The 12,194-nt window shown below is 40.0% G+C and overlaps 1 protein-coding gene across 4 annotated transcripts in view; it reads right to left on the bottom strand.

Annotated features, from left to right (window-relative positions):
* Positions 1 to 2,506: 2,506 nt before the first annotated feature.
* Vamp4 (vesicle associated membrane protein 4) overlaps positions 2,507 to 12,194 on the bottom strand; it is a 36,093-nt gene continuing 26,405 nt past the window's right edge. For 2 of the 4 annotated variants that reach the window (XM_015491813.2, XM_015491814.2), the window contains exons 6-8: positions 11,743 to 11,822; positions 9,092 to 9,143; positions 4,764 to 6,717 (exon numbers count right to left, since the gene is read on the bottom strand). In XM_015491813.2, the coding sequence (XP_015347299.1) occupies positions 6,689 to 6,717; positions 9,092 to 9,143; positions 11,743 to 11,822 (161 nt within the window). In that variant the 3' untranslated portion in view covers positions 4,764 to 6,688. Of the gene's footprint in view, positions 4,477 to 4,763; positions 6,718 to 9,091; positions 9,144 to 11,742; positions 11,823 to 12,194 lie in introns of those variants that run through there. The other 2 variants (XM_048810039.1, XM_015491815.2) reach the window with 1 other exon arrangement.

Here is a 12,194-nt window from a genome sequence, read left to right as displayed (position 1 = left end):
CTGGTGACAATTGGCGGGACCAAGGAAGACAGGAGTCTGGTTTTACTGTAAGGGCAATGAGAATCCATCACAGGGTTTTAAGAATGAGATGATCTGATTTTATTAACACTCAGTTTCAATTTCTCTCTTGGCTGACTGTACTATGTAAATTTCCAGTAATTTTTCTTTAAGGAAAGAGGCAGGATGTCATATTTTCTGAACCCTCATGTTTTTAAGAATATTGTGTTTGATTCTCTTGTGTGATAACTGGCTAGGGAATGGAAGTCTACACATGCTGTTCGTGTCTGCAGTTTGGTGATAGAGAAGACGGAGACACCTAGTTTTTGCTTCCTTGCAGGTAACCAGTTTTTCCAGCCTCAGTGCTCATAGGATTTTCCCCTTGGTGCTGGGGATTGGTCTCCAGGCCCCATGCATGGCAGGCAAACGCTCTGCAGAGCTGTGCCCTCAGCCTACAACGCATCTTCACCTGTTCTTACATTTGACAAAGGCTTTTGGTCTCATAGGACTTTGAGTTTTAATAAAAAAACCCCATGATGCTCATTCTATTTGGGGGGGCACCATGTGATTCTTGTTATCTTCTTCTTTTTCTCCCCTCCTAGCTCCGTCTTCACCCTCTTCATTTACGGGGTGACCTCCCCTCTGCTCTGGGGCAGCCTCCTGAGCCTCTCTTCTCCATCACTGGTTTTCTTCAAGGAATTCCACCACTTACTGCTTCAGTGAAGGGCTTAGTATTTGTGCAACCTGCCTCCTGGCAAATTATTTTACCTTGTCCTTCTTTTCTCGGACCTAAATTGTCTTCCAGATGCATCAATCGTGCTTGACCTTTGCTTTTCTGTGACTTCTTGAGTTATGGAGGCCGTGCTTTTAATCTCACTGCAGGTGCTGATGCACGCCAAGTCTATTTGGTTCTCGCAGTACATCATTTTCACAATCATGGTCTCCCTTTGTATCTCAGACAACCGACCCATTCACTGAATTGCCTGAGCACTCATTATGACACTTGCCGTCAGAGAACAAGACAGGTCCCTCTTGTCATGAAGCTCACCCTTAGTGTCAAGTATCAGAAGGGTTAAATGTTCTGGGAAGGTGGCGGGGAGGGCCTGCAGGGTGCACTCCTGGGAGTCAGCAGAGGCGAAGTCTGACCAAGTCATGAAGGCATTCAGGGAAACCGTCCAAGGCATGACAAGTGAGGCCTTGAAGCGGAAGCACACTGGTGTCTGAGGGCAGTGAAGCCAGCGCAGCACAGCACAGCCAGGGGACAGGCTCAGAGATCACAAAGGGCTTCAGGAAGACCCGAGACCCACAAGCTGCAGAAGGGCCGTGGCTTTTATTCTAGGGAAGGTGTGAAGACGTGGCAGGTTTTTCCTTTTTCCCGGGATCTCACTGTGTTGCCCAGCTGGTCTCACACTGGAGAGCTCACATGACCCTCCTGCCTCGGCCTTCTGGGTGCTGGGACCTCAGGTGCACAACATCACACCTTCAGCTTTTCCACCGGGGAGACCAAGCAAAGGAATGGCATGACCTGGTTGTATATTAAAGTACGAGAATGAGCTAAGAACTGTAAACAGTTGGGATCAACAGGCCAAGGACCAGCCCTACAAAGAGGAACAGAGACCCAGGGCGAAGCCAACACGGCATGAGGGGAGTTAAGGAGGGAATAAAGAGCAGCCAGTCTGCACATACCTGGCACGATCCGGAGTTCCCCACAGGCACCGTGTGCACCTTTTCACACACCCTCAGCCGGGGTCTGGCCCATTGCATAACAGGGCACGGTGCCGCCCTGGCGCTGCTCAGCTCTGCGTTTGGCTACTAGTCCAGATCCTCACACCCACGGCTGTTCCCTGCTCCACAGCAGTTTTGAGCATCTAATGGACACTCACGAGGTGTGACTGCTGGCTGCAGGGGATCTGGTACTGCTGCTTCTCCGCATGCCAAGGGGCGGACTTTACTTAATACACCCTCAGGATGCACTTACCAGGGTGCCTCCTGTCTCCAGTCCTGCCGAGAGCCCCGGGAGAGACTGTACATCTCAGGGTACAGGTGCCCCAATATCATCCTCCTATGCTTTTAAAAATTATCAAGAAGACATAGTTTAGTGTGTGGAAAGAGGGAGTCTGGAGGGAATGTGCTATTCCCACATTATTGTGAGAGCAGCACCATGAAGCTGAGGGAAAGGTGCCGAGTTTTCTGCTTGGGACACAGATTAATTTGTCTTTCAAATAGACGTCAGGAGATGAAGCATGAGCGTTCCACCGATTCTCCCTGCCCGCCCCCGCGACTGAGACTCGGTGACTTCACACTGAGAAATTCTGCATTTCATCATTAGGTTGTACACTGGCATAGTTTTTGGTGAAGGAATACCTTTTCTTTTTCTTAATTTTCCTCCATGTATTTTATTGGCAAATTGGGATGAACTAAACCAGGGGTGATTATGCAGATGTTACTCTAAATAAACTGTGCTTTAAAATTTAGGCAACAGGTGACACATACTGAAAAGCCAAAATGCTTAATTTTCATTTTCTATGAAATAGTTTATTTCGCTGTTTACTATGGAGAGGCTACAAATACATATCTTATATGCACACAAAGGACCAAACTTGGCAACACTGGTAAAAAATGGTTATAAGGAATCAAGAAGCTGAAGACCAGGGCACACGACGTTTACATTTGTCAACTCCCAGCATACATCTAAAATGTCAAAGGCACTTAGCAAACAGTTGAGTGAAGGAATGTGGAAGGTAAAAAGAAGACATATACCCAAGACATAAAATCAAGTGCTTAAATTTTCTGTTTGTTTTTTGACATTTTACTAAAATCTCTGATTTATGCAATTTACTTTGTAGCCCTAAAGTAATTAATGTGACTTGATTTCATGACCTCTTCAGATGAAAAGAACCTAATGCATATTGTAAAATCAGAATTTTCTATACTGAGTTAGTATAAGAACTATACTCTCTAGGTAAAGCTGAAGGTCCCACTGTTTTGTCAACCATGTCCCCTCTCCAGAGAACAGTGTGGCAGTCGGCTCTTACACTGGTGTTTTTGTGACTTTCAAGCAGTGCACACTTATCTAGCCCCTGCTGAGCACGAAGCTCTGTGCAGGGAGCTGGGGAGACATGGGAGCATGGTGTAGTCCTTGCTCTCTAGCTTATGTGTATCCCCTAAAACCGGGTCAGTCATGCTTTCCTTTTAATTTCTACCCATGTGTTCCTCACACTCAGAATCAAAGAGTTTATGTCCATATCCCTCATTCTAATTGATTTTTTTTTGGGGGGGGGGGACAGGAAAAACAAAAACAAAGATCGAGTAAGACTAACATTAAACTTAAAAAGCCAGGTATGGTGGCACATGCCTACAGTCCTGGCTACTCTGGAGGCTCAGTCTAAAGGATTCCTGGGGGCCAGGAGTTTGAGTCTAGTGTGGGCAACACAGCAAGACCCCATCTCAAAAACAAAACAAAAAACAAAAAAAACCCCACCCATACCCTGCATCTGTCTAAGGGCTGGTGCCAGTTTGTCTATGGCACGAAAAAAAACAACTACGTAGGGATCAAGGTGTACAGCACCCGTCAGTCTCTGATGAGCCACGGTGTCTTTAAATTGCTTTGTGGCGATTTCCTGCACTGATGTCAACACCACACAGCGTTCTCAAATGTGTTCATGCTGATTCACACTGACTCCCCGGTCACAGCCCCCAAGACGTTTCCACGTGAAGACAAAATTAGACGAACAGAACAACCCTGGACCGAGCGATACTCTGACACGACACAATTAGAGACACCTAGTGGCACATGTTCCCAACGTGGAAAGACAATTTCTTGCATATTTTCACCACAGTGTAGCTCCAGATGTGGACACAGAGCCAGGGTGGTGACAGCACATGGAGCCCGCTAAAGAAGGTGCTGGCAACAGAGACCTCAGTCCATGCTCGCAGAAGCAGCCACAGGACACCCGCATGCCACACAGGACTCAAAAGATGCCAATTTGTGTAATAAAAATGGCAACATTATAATTTCCTAACGCAGCGTACAGAAATGCACAGAAAGACTACACCAGCAGGAGTCCACAGGGAGCTATCGCGAGGGTGTACTAGTTAGCCTCCCTCCGTTGTAGGCAGTGTTCTAGCTTTGATATTGAACTTCCCTTTAATAAAGAAATCTCCCTGTTTATAACATCTCAGGGCATTTTCTAGTGAGCTTTGTTAGAAGAGGGGAGCAAAAGCCCATCTGTATTACTGACCGACAATCAGGAGGAGGACCAGTTAGTATTATAATCTCAAAATTGCTGCAAGACGAGGTCTCTGCAGTTAAACACAAGTCACGAGGGCAAGTTGCACACATAAAAACAGTGACCTGATTTCACCCAGTACCAACCACTATTTACAAAGCTATTTGAATTTCTATGTTCTCTTCACTGTTGTTAAATCCTGACAGTTTTGGAGGTAAACTTCATTTTTTCCAGTGCAGGATGATCTGAGCTGAATGAGAAAAAGAGTGATTAAGGGAGGAATGACGTAGATGTGGCATCAATGTGAACCACTCTGCTTCTTAATCTTAAAACAGCTGTCTCCAGTGTTACTACAACAATGTCACAAAAGTGCCAGCCCGTTTAAGGGTCTCAGGATTAATCAACACCAGGACAGACAAAATGATAAGCTGTGAACCAAACCACCACTACTGCAAAGTTCCCAGAGTCACCTGTCCACCTCCAGTATTCCCAGCAGCAACATATTTAAATACAAACACAACTGCATATGTACAATAATGCCATATAAATAGTTCCTTTATTTTTATGATTAAAAATTTTAAAAATAATTTTACTTTTTAAATAATTATGTCTTTGAAAGTGGCAGACTTTTACTAAGAGAAACACTAGAAATGTGGAGTCTTTAAGAAATAATCTTCACCTTTGCCAATATATATTTTAAAGAAACCAGATTTCCACACCAACTAATGGAAAATTAACCATTTATAAGTCTGTTCCAAACTAAATAAAATACATACATACATCAGGATTGATTCTGCCAATTCAGTTAAAACATTTCCATTCCTGAACTATTAGCTACTGAAAGTCTAAAAGTGCTCATTTTTTTTTTTGCATACCCTCCTTTGTCACAGGATTTACTAGCAGTTCAGATGCTATTTGTATAACTGGCACCTACAGAAGGTGACGGATATCAGAAACTTCACCCTCGGTATGTAAGGCCTAGATCTCTTCCAATGCTTCAAGCACATTATAAAATTTAGCTATTTAGATCTTTATAATTTAAGTGTCCTAAGTATTTTTTGACCCACTTTCTCCAAATTTCTTTCTATTCTAAATAGAACATTTTGCCTCTTGGTACTAATAATGTAGAATTAATCAAGCAAACACATTCAAATTCTATGTTTTGGACATTTTAAATTAAAATGATCAAAGAAATGAAATCTGTTAAACTGGATTGTTCATTAACTCTCTTAAATATTGGTGAATTCCAGGAGCCTATTTCTGCCCCCTCCAACCGAGGATGTCCATGTGCACAAGTTCCTGAAGAATCTGGTTTTATCACAATGCTTCCTCCTCACACGCTTATTCTGCATCTTCACTTGTTTGAACAGTACAAGGAGGTTGGTGCATTTTTAAATTAATGTACTTTATCGTTATAAAAACACGCTGAGATTAACGGTGACCCCGTAGCGTTAGGCTGCTGACTGGTCGTCTACAGAAGGGCCTACGCCCCTAAGTTTTACTACTCACTCCTGTCGGCTCTTCTGACTAGACTGTGCAACATCTGCTCCTGTGAGGAGGATCAGAACACAGACAGGAAATCCGAACAGCTGACTGGGCTCACCTTAGCATTTCAGGCAAAAAGGTTAAAGTCAAAGAGAAAAACTACTAACCAAAGTAAAATTAAGGAAAAAGTTACCTGTGGATTTTATTCACACACACTAGGACTGGTCCCTTCTTATTGGAGTTAATTGACAACTGACTAGACCACAACTGGTAGCTATGAGAACTGGTCACTTTCAAACATGTCAACAACATTCTCCAATAATTTTATTGTCTCCAGATTATGGTGCTATACTAGGCCTTTTTTCTGTCTGAATTTCCCATTTCTATAATCCATTTCCTTGTACAATTAGAAGTGGGTTTACTGGAATGTTCTTAGTTATAGCTGAAGGCAGAAACATTGACAACATTTAGCTTTTGTTACACCCATAAACATGTGGAAACTGCTTCAAAGCAACCGTAAAATGAAAAGAATGATATTCTTGCAAATGTTGTGGTTGTGCATCTCTTAGCTTAATAGTCTGGTATGCTACACAGGCTTCCTGACCCCAGACTGACCCCATCTCCATGCAATAATACAAGTCCTTGTGCCACTAAAACACTGGTATGAAACACTGCCATCAGTATTTAACTATATATACAAATAATGAACTGGCAAGTATCTAGTTTCAAATTAGACCTTGGAATATAGCAACGTAAAGTTATCTTTGTGTTAAACATAATTATCATAAGCACATTTTGTTAGAAAGGAAGCAGTTAACTGAACATTCTCAATGTTCCAATTTGAAGTGATACTTGACTCTTAGTTTCTTGGAAAAGAAGTTTTGAAAGTTATATACATATATTCCATTTAAATTATACAGCAATCTTTTAATTATTATTGTCCCAGATCTTGTTTAATGAAGATCTCTGTCATCAAATCAAGTATGGTACTTCAAAACTATAAGAACTGTAAGAGAAAGAAAATGAAAAAAGAAGTCAAAATCAGATTCATATAGAAGCAATATTCCTAAATGTAGTTATGTAGTTAGAAAGGGATAACAAGGGCTGGACTTTATACAACTTAAAAACAAGGAAAAAAAATACGAGAATATCACAAAATAACTCAAATATCTAACACAGGCATTTTGATCAAATTATGGCATAACAGCATGTCACTGCCAAAATATGATAAACATATTTAATAACATGAGAAAATGTTCACAATATATTTATTAAGAAATATATACAATATGATCTTAGTTTCTGAAAAACATGTTTATATATAATAGGAAAAGACTAGAAACTACACTGCAGTTTTATTAATGAGTAGCTATCTCTGTATGGTAAGATTATTTTATTTTCTTCTTTACGCTATTCCTTATTTTCCACTTTGACACCACATGCGGTTGATCTTGTTATTTGATACAGTGATATAAAGTTCTATAAAGTTACCATAAACACTAAATTCGTGAATACGAATCACAGCTCCTAGGGAAAACACAGTCCCAAGTTCTCATGAGCCTCTGGCTAGGACATTCTTTTTTTTTTTTTGTAGCTACCCCCCTCTTTTTATTCATTCTTTTTAGTTATATATGACAGTAGAATCCGTTTTGACGTAATTGTGAAAACATGGAATATGTCTTGTTCCAATTCAGCCTCCCGGTACCTCCCCTTTTCCTTCCCTCTCCCATCTTCTGTTCCCTTTCCTCTACTAATCTTTCTACCATTTAACCATAGCATTTTTAAAATTAATTTCTTGTGGATGTACCTGATGCTTAGATCCACTGTGGTATATTAATCTAGGAAAGTTACAGCTACCCCTTTTAACAACTAGATTAACAACAAAAGAAATTTTCTTTCTCTGTTAGAAAGCCTTCATAGCAGTTCATTGTCTTCTTCCCATCTTCAGTATAGGTCTAGTCTTCTTTTTCCAAAACTGTGTGCCTGTGCCTTCTTCCCCTCATCTTCTAAGTCTGTTTAATTTCTTTCCTTTAAGGAACCCATTCTTGTCAACCTATTAATACATAACCCTGTTTTCTGTGTTTCTGTTTAAAGACATTTAATTTGTACTTTTGGTTCAAATGACACTGAACTCAAGGCTGACAGCACCAGCTCATGCTGAACAAAGCCTGCCCAACACATGGCTTTCTCTTCGGGCACAGCCTGGCCTTCCTAAACTTACTGCTTTAGAGCACACTTGAGAACTGTGGCCACGGGCATTGAAAACTAGGAAATCGCCAAAAGTACAAAAAAGGGAAAAACAGGGATTTGTAGACTATAGAAACCCTACTTATTTATGTAAGAGAGCTGAAAGGAGGGGGCAGAGATGGCTTTGTCTGACCTCAGTTGGAAACCTGCATGCAGGAGATTCAAAGCACGCATCTGCTAATGACTGTAAGAGCAACATCAGAAGTGATTTGGGAATCAGAAATAAGTTCTATCTTATTTCACAAACCGAAAACCTACAACTAAACAGACAACTGTACTCTCTTTTTTGGTCCTGGGGATTGAACCCCAGGCACTTTACCAATGACCTATGTCCTCATCCCTTTTTATCTTGAGACAGGGTCTCACTAAGTTGCTGAGGGCCTAAATTGTTGAGGCTTTGAACTTGATCCTCCTGCCTCAGCCTCCCTCCTCAGCTGGGATTACAGGTCTGCACTGCCAGGCCAGATGAGACAACTTTTCTTAGTAACAAAAAATAACCTCATAAACATTTTCACATGATTATTCTGAGGCACTTTCAAGACCTACTTAATAAAATCTCTGTATAACATGGGTAAAGAGGGCTTTAAGAAACTCAGATACTAAAAATGACTTGATCTTTAAAAATAATATTAAGGAAAAAAGGAAATAAAGGAGTTATGTTTTAAGGACTGTAGTTCAGTTCAAATCCACAACCAAATAAAACTAAAGACACATCACCTAGAGAATTTCACTGGATCTGTCCTTCTAAAACAACATGCTGGCTGCTAACCGACGCACCTGGAAGCTAACAATAAACAGAAGATGAAGATTTCATCCTCAGTGAACAGGAGCCAGTCCTGGCCTTGAACAAGTCACTTAGCCCTTATTTGAGAGTGGTGATGAGGGGTCAGAGAGGGCTTCCTTTTGAGAATCTGCCTCTTTCCCTGTAGAAATGTACATCTGCATATTCTCAAAAAATTTCACAAACACATTAGAACATTTTAAAGATCATAGATAAGGGCTCCTGACTTAGTTAAGCAAGTCATTCAGTCCTGACATTACATTCTAGGTTAACTGAAAATAATTAAAAGGGAATTAAATGACCTCCCAAACACATAATAACCCCAAGAAGTAACAATCCAGTAAATACTTACTGATAATCACTAGCAAAAGGATAGCAGCAACCAAAGCCATGATGGCTTTTATCTACAACACACAAAAAAGACACATGAAAGACATTGTCTGACTCATTTATAAAGCCTAAAGTAAGGACTATCTGTTTTGCTATCTGCCATGTTACTCTAACTCATTAATGAACAGGTACACTCCTTGAAAGGTTTCAATTTGTTTCTCATATGAACTTGACGGCCGCTTTGCATTCTTTCATAAATAATATTTTGAGTTCCCCAAAATCCAAGTGCTTTGCCTCACTGGACTTTATGCCATTCAAGGCTGCACTGTAAGATATAGTAACACCTTCGTGGGTCTGGACCCTCTGTCTATGTTTCACATATTTGTCTCTGAGGCCAGGAAAAGTATATGATAGCAACTCTGTCCAAGTGTCAGGATGTGATGGTTAGCACGGGCAGTCAATACACAGAGGTCTTCTCTGATGGAGGGGAATATGTTCTTATGAATGTGATCCCAATGGACACCTGAAACCATGGAGAGTACCCAATCCTATATATATTATGTTTTTCCCTAAACATAAATACGTAAGATAAAGTTTACAAATTAGTACAGTAAGAGATCAACAACTAATAATAAAACAGAACTATAACAATATATTTGGAGTAAAAGTCATGGGAATTCAGTCTCTCTCTTGAAAGAGACAATTTTTAACATTTTTGGACCACAGCTGGCTGTGGGTAACTGGAATTCTGAAAAGCAGCATATTTATAGTACATATTCTGAAAGTACAGGAGAGCAATGTTAGTGTTCTCTTCCCTCTTTCTTCATGGTGCCTTAATTTCCATCTCAAGGAATATATTTTGGATTCGTCACGAACAGCCTCACTTAGTAAGTTGCCTAAGATTATTTGGTATCAGTTTTATATTCAAGAGAAGAAACCTTAAATCAGTTTCCTGTCAGCTACTTGATATTTGAAGTTTATGTTATCTTTCTATATAAAACTGTCATGTTCATCATTTAATCCTAAAATGCATAAATTATAAATTTCAATTCACTGCTGAAATTTATTTTTTTTCATCATTTTTATAAATAGTTGATTAAAAATGGTTCATTCAGAAAGAAGATACCCAGTTATTATAAACAGATAAAAATCTAATGAGTATCACAAATAGAAACAGTGATAGTTAATGTTTCTAAAAGTAGAATTAATGGTGACATGTCTATGGCATTCCATTCATGACAGTTAACAAAATGACCCAGAGCAGTTCCTGTGGATTTTATTCACGCGCACTAGGATGGCCCCTTCTTATTGGAGTTAACTGACAACTGACTAGACCACAACTAGTGGTTCAGCAATTTGGACATCAGTCCTATAAAAATTATTCATTATAATAATAATAAAAAAAATAGACTCAGAACTAATGGAAATAGGAGTTATATTTTCAGTAGGGCCCACATTATACTAAAAACTAAAGTTCTTTTTTAAAAAATATGTTTTTAAATTGAAGATGGACACAATAATTTATTTATTTACATTTATGTGGTGCTAAGGATTGAATCCAGTACCTCACATGTGCTACGCAAACACTGTACCTGTGAGCTACAACCCCAGCCCCAAACTAAAGTTCTTTAATCCTTTATTTAACCTGAAAAATTTCTGGACTTTTATGGTAGTTTTTCCACTTTGCCCAAAATGCACATTATTTTGCCCTGTTAATATAAAGCTAGACTTAATTAACTTTTGAAAAAATTTAAATGAAAATATTGGTACTGATTTTTAAACACCTCAATGAACAAGAGTTTTCTGATTACTAGCCATTCCTGACTATGAGGTAAATTCATTTCTATAAAATGTTCTGCAGGAATATAGTAGCATATAGTGATTCTGGTTTTTTTACTTGTTAAAATTTTGTTATTATTTATGTTATTTGTTTATTCACGGAGGGAGGAAGTCATGGCCATGCTCATCATGTCCCATTTTAAGAATAAGTCATCAGTGTCCCATTTTACAGGTAAGGTGCTGGGGTCAAAGGGGTCATGCTTGTTAAGTGGAAGAACTGCAAACAAAACAGGTTGTTGGACTTCTAGTCTCAAGCTGCTTCCCAGGACATGGTTGAACATTTAAGAAAATTTCCTTATTTCTCTGGAATAATGAGGGATATGGGATTTTTCTTAATTCCATTTGCTGTAAGAGATTTTGAAAAACACCACTTTTTTTTGGGGGGGGGGGTACTGGGGATTGAACACAGGGGCACTTGGTCAACTGAGCCACATCCCTAGCTCTATTTTGTATATTATTTAGAGACGGGGTCTGAGTTGCTTAGCACCTCACTTTTGCTGAGGCTGGCTTTGAACTCGGGATCCTCCTGCTCCACCTTCCGAGCTGCTAGGATTACAGAAGTGTACCACCACGTCTGGCCTGATAAACCCCTTTAAAAACATTCTTTTAGGCACTACTTGATTCCTTGATTCTTGCCCCAAAAGAATTCATTAATTCAACAAATATTTACCCAGTTCCTTCCACACCCAGGTTCAGGAGACGTAACAATGATAAGCAAGACGGTTTCAGCCCCTGTCCTCACGGAGCTCATCCTGTACAGGCCCCTTTCCTTCCTGTCGTGGACTACCCCTTGAGAGTCTAGCCAGTCTGCCCAGTGTCTTTTGATTCACTTACTTTGCATCCACGCCACCACATTTGCCTTCGAAGTTGTTTGGCTCTGTTGCTAAAAGCAGTTGCATTATCCGATAAGCTTTCTATATCACACAGAGGATGGAGAGAAGGATTAAACGACATAACAGGATTCTTTTATCTAGTCACACAAAGACAAGAAAATATTAATTTCTACTTCTGTAAATTTGTTCCCTCTTAAGCATGAAAACATCCTCCACCCACAAATTCCACCATTCTCCCTAGTTAAAACTAAAAAGCAAAACACAGCTGCAGGTCAGTTAGCTCAGTTCATTTTCACTGTGATATGAGAGACGCATTCCCAGGGGCTGGATGCATATTAAAAAAACTTATAAATGCTGGTGAGAAAATAGTCCTTAAAAAAACAAATACTGGGCACTGGGTATAGCTCAGTGGTAGAGCACCCACCTGCTTTGCATGCATAAGGCCCTAGGTTC

Source organism: Marmota marmota, unplaced genomic scaffold (assembly GCF_001458135.2).
Source record: "Marmota marmota marmota unplaced genomic scaffold, marMar, whole genome shotgun sequence".
Taxonomy (NCBI): domain Eukaryota; kingdom Metazoa; phylum Chordata; class Mammalia; order Rodentia; family Sciuridae; genus Marmota; species Marmota marmota.
Note: the sequence above shows the minus strand (reverse complement) of the source record. Positions and strands in the feature narration are given on the sequence as shown.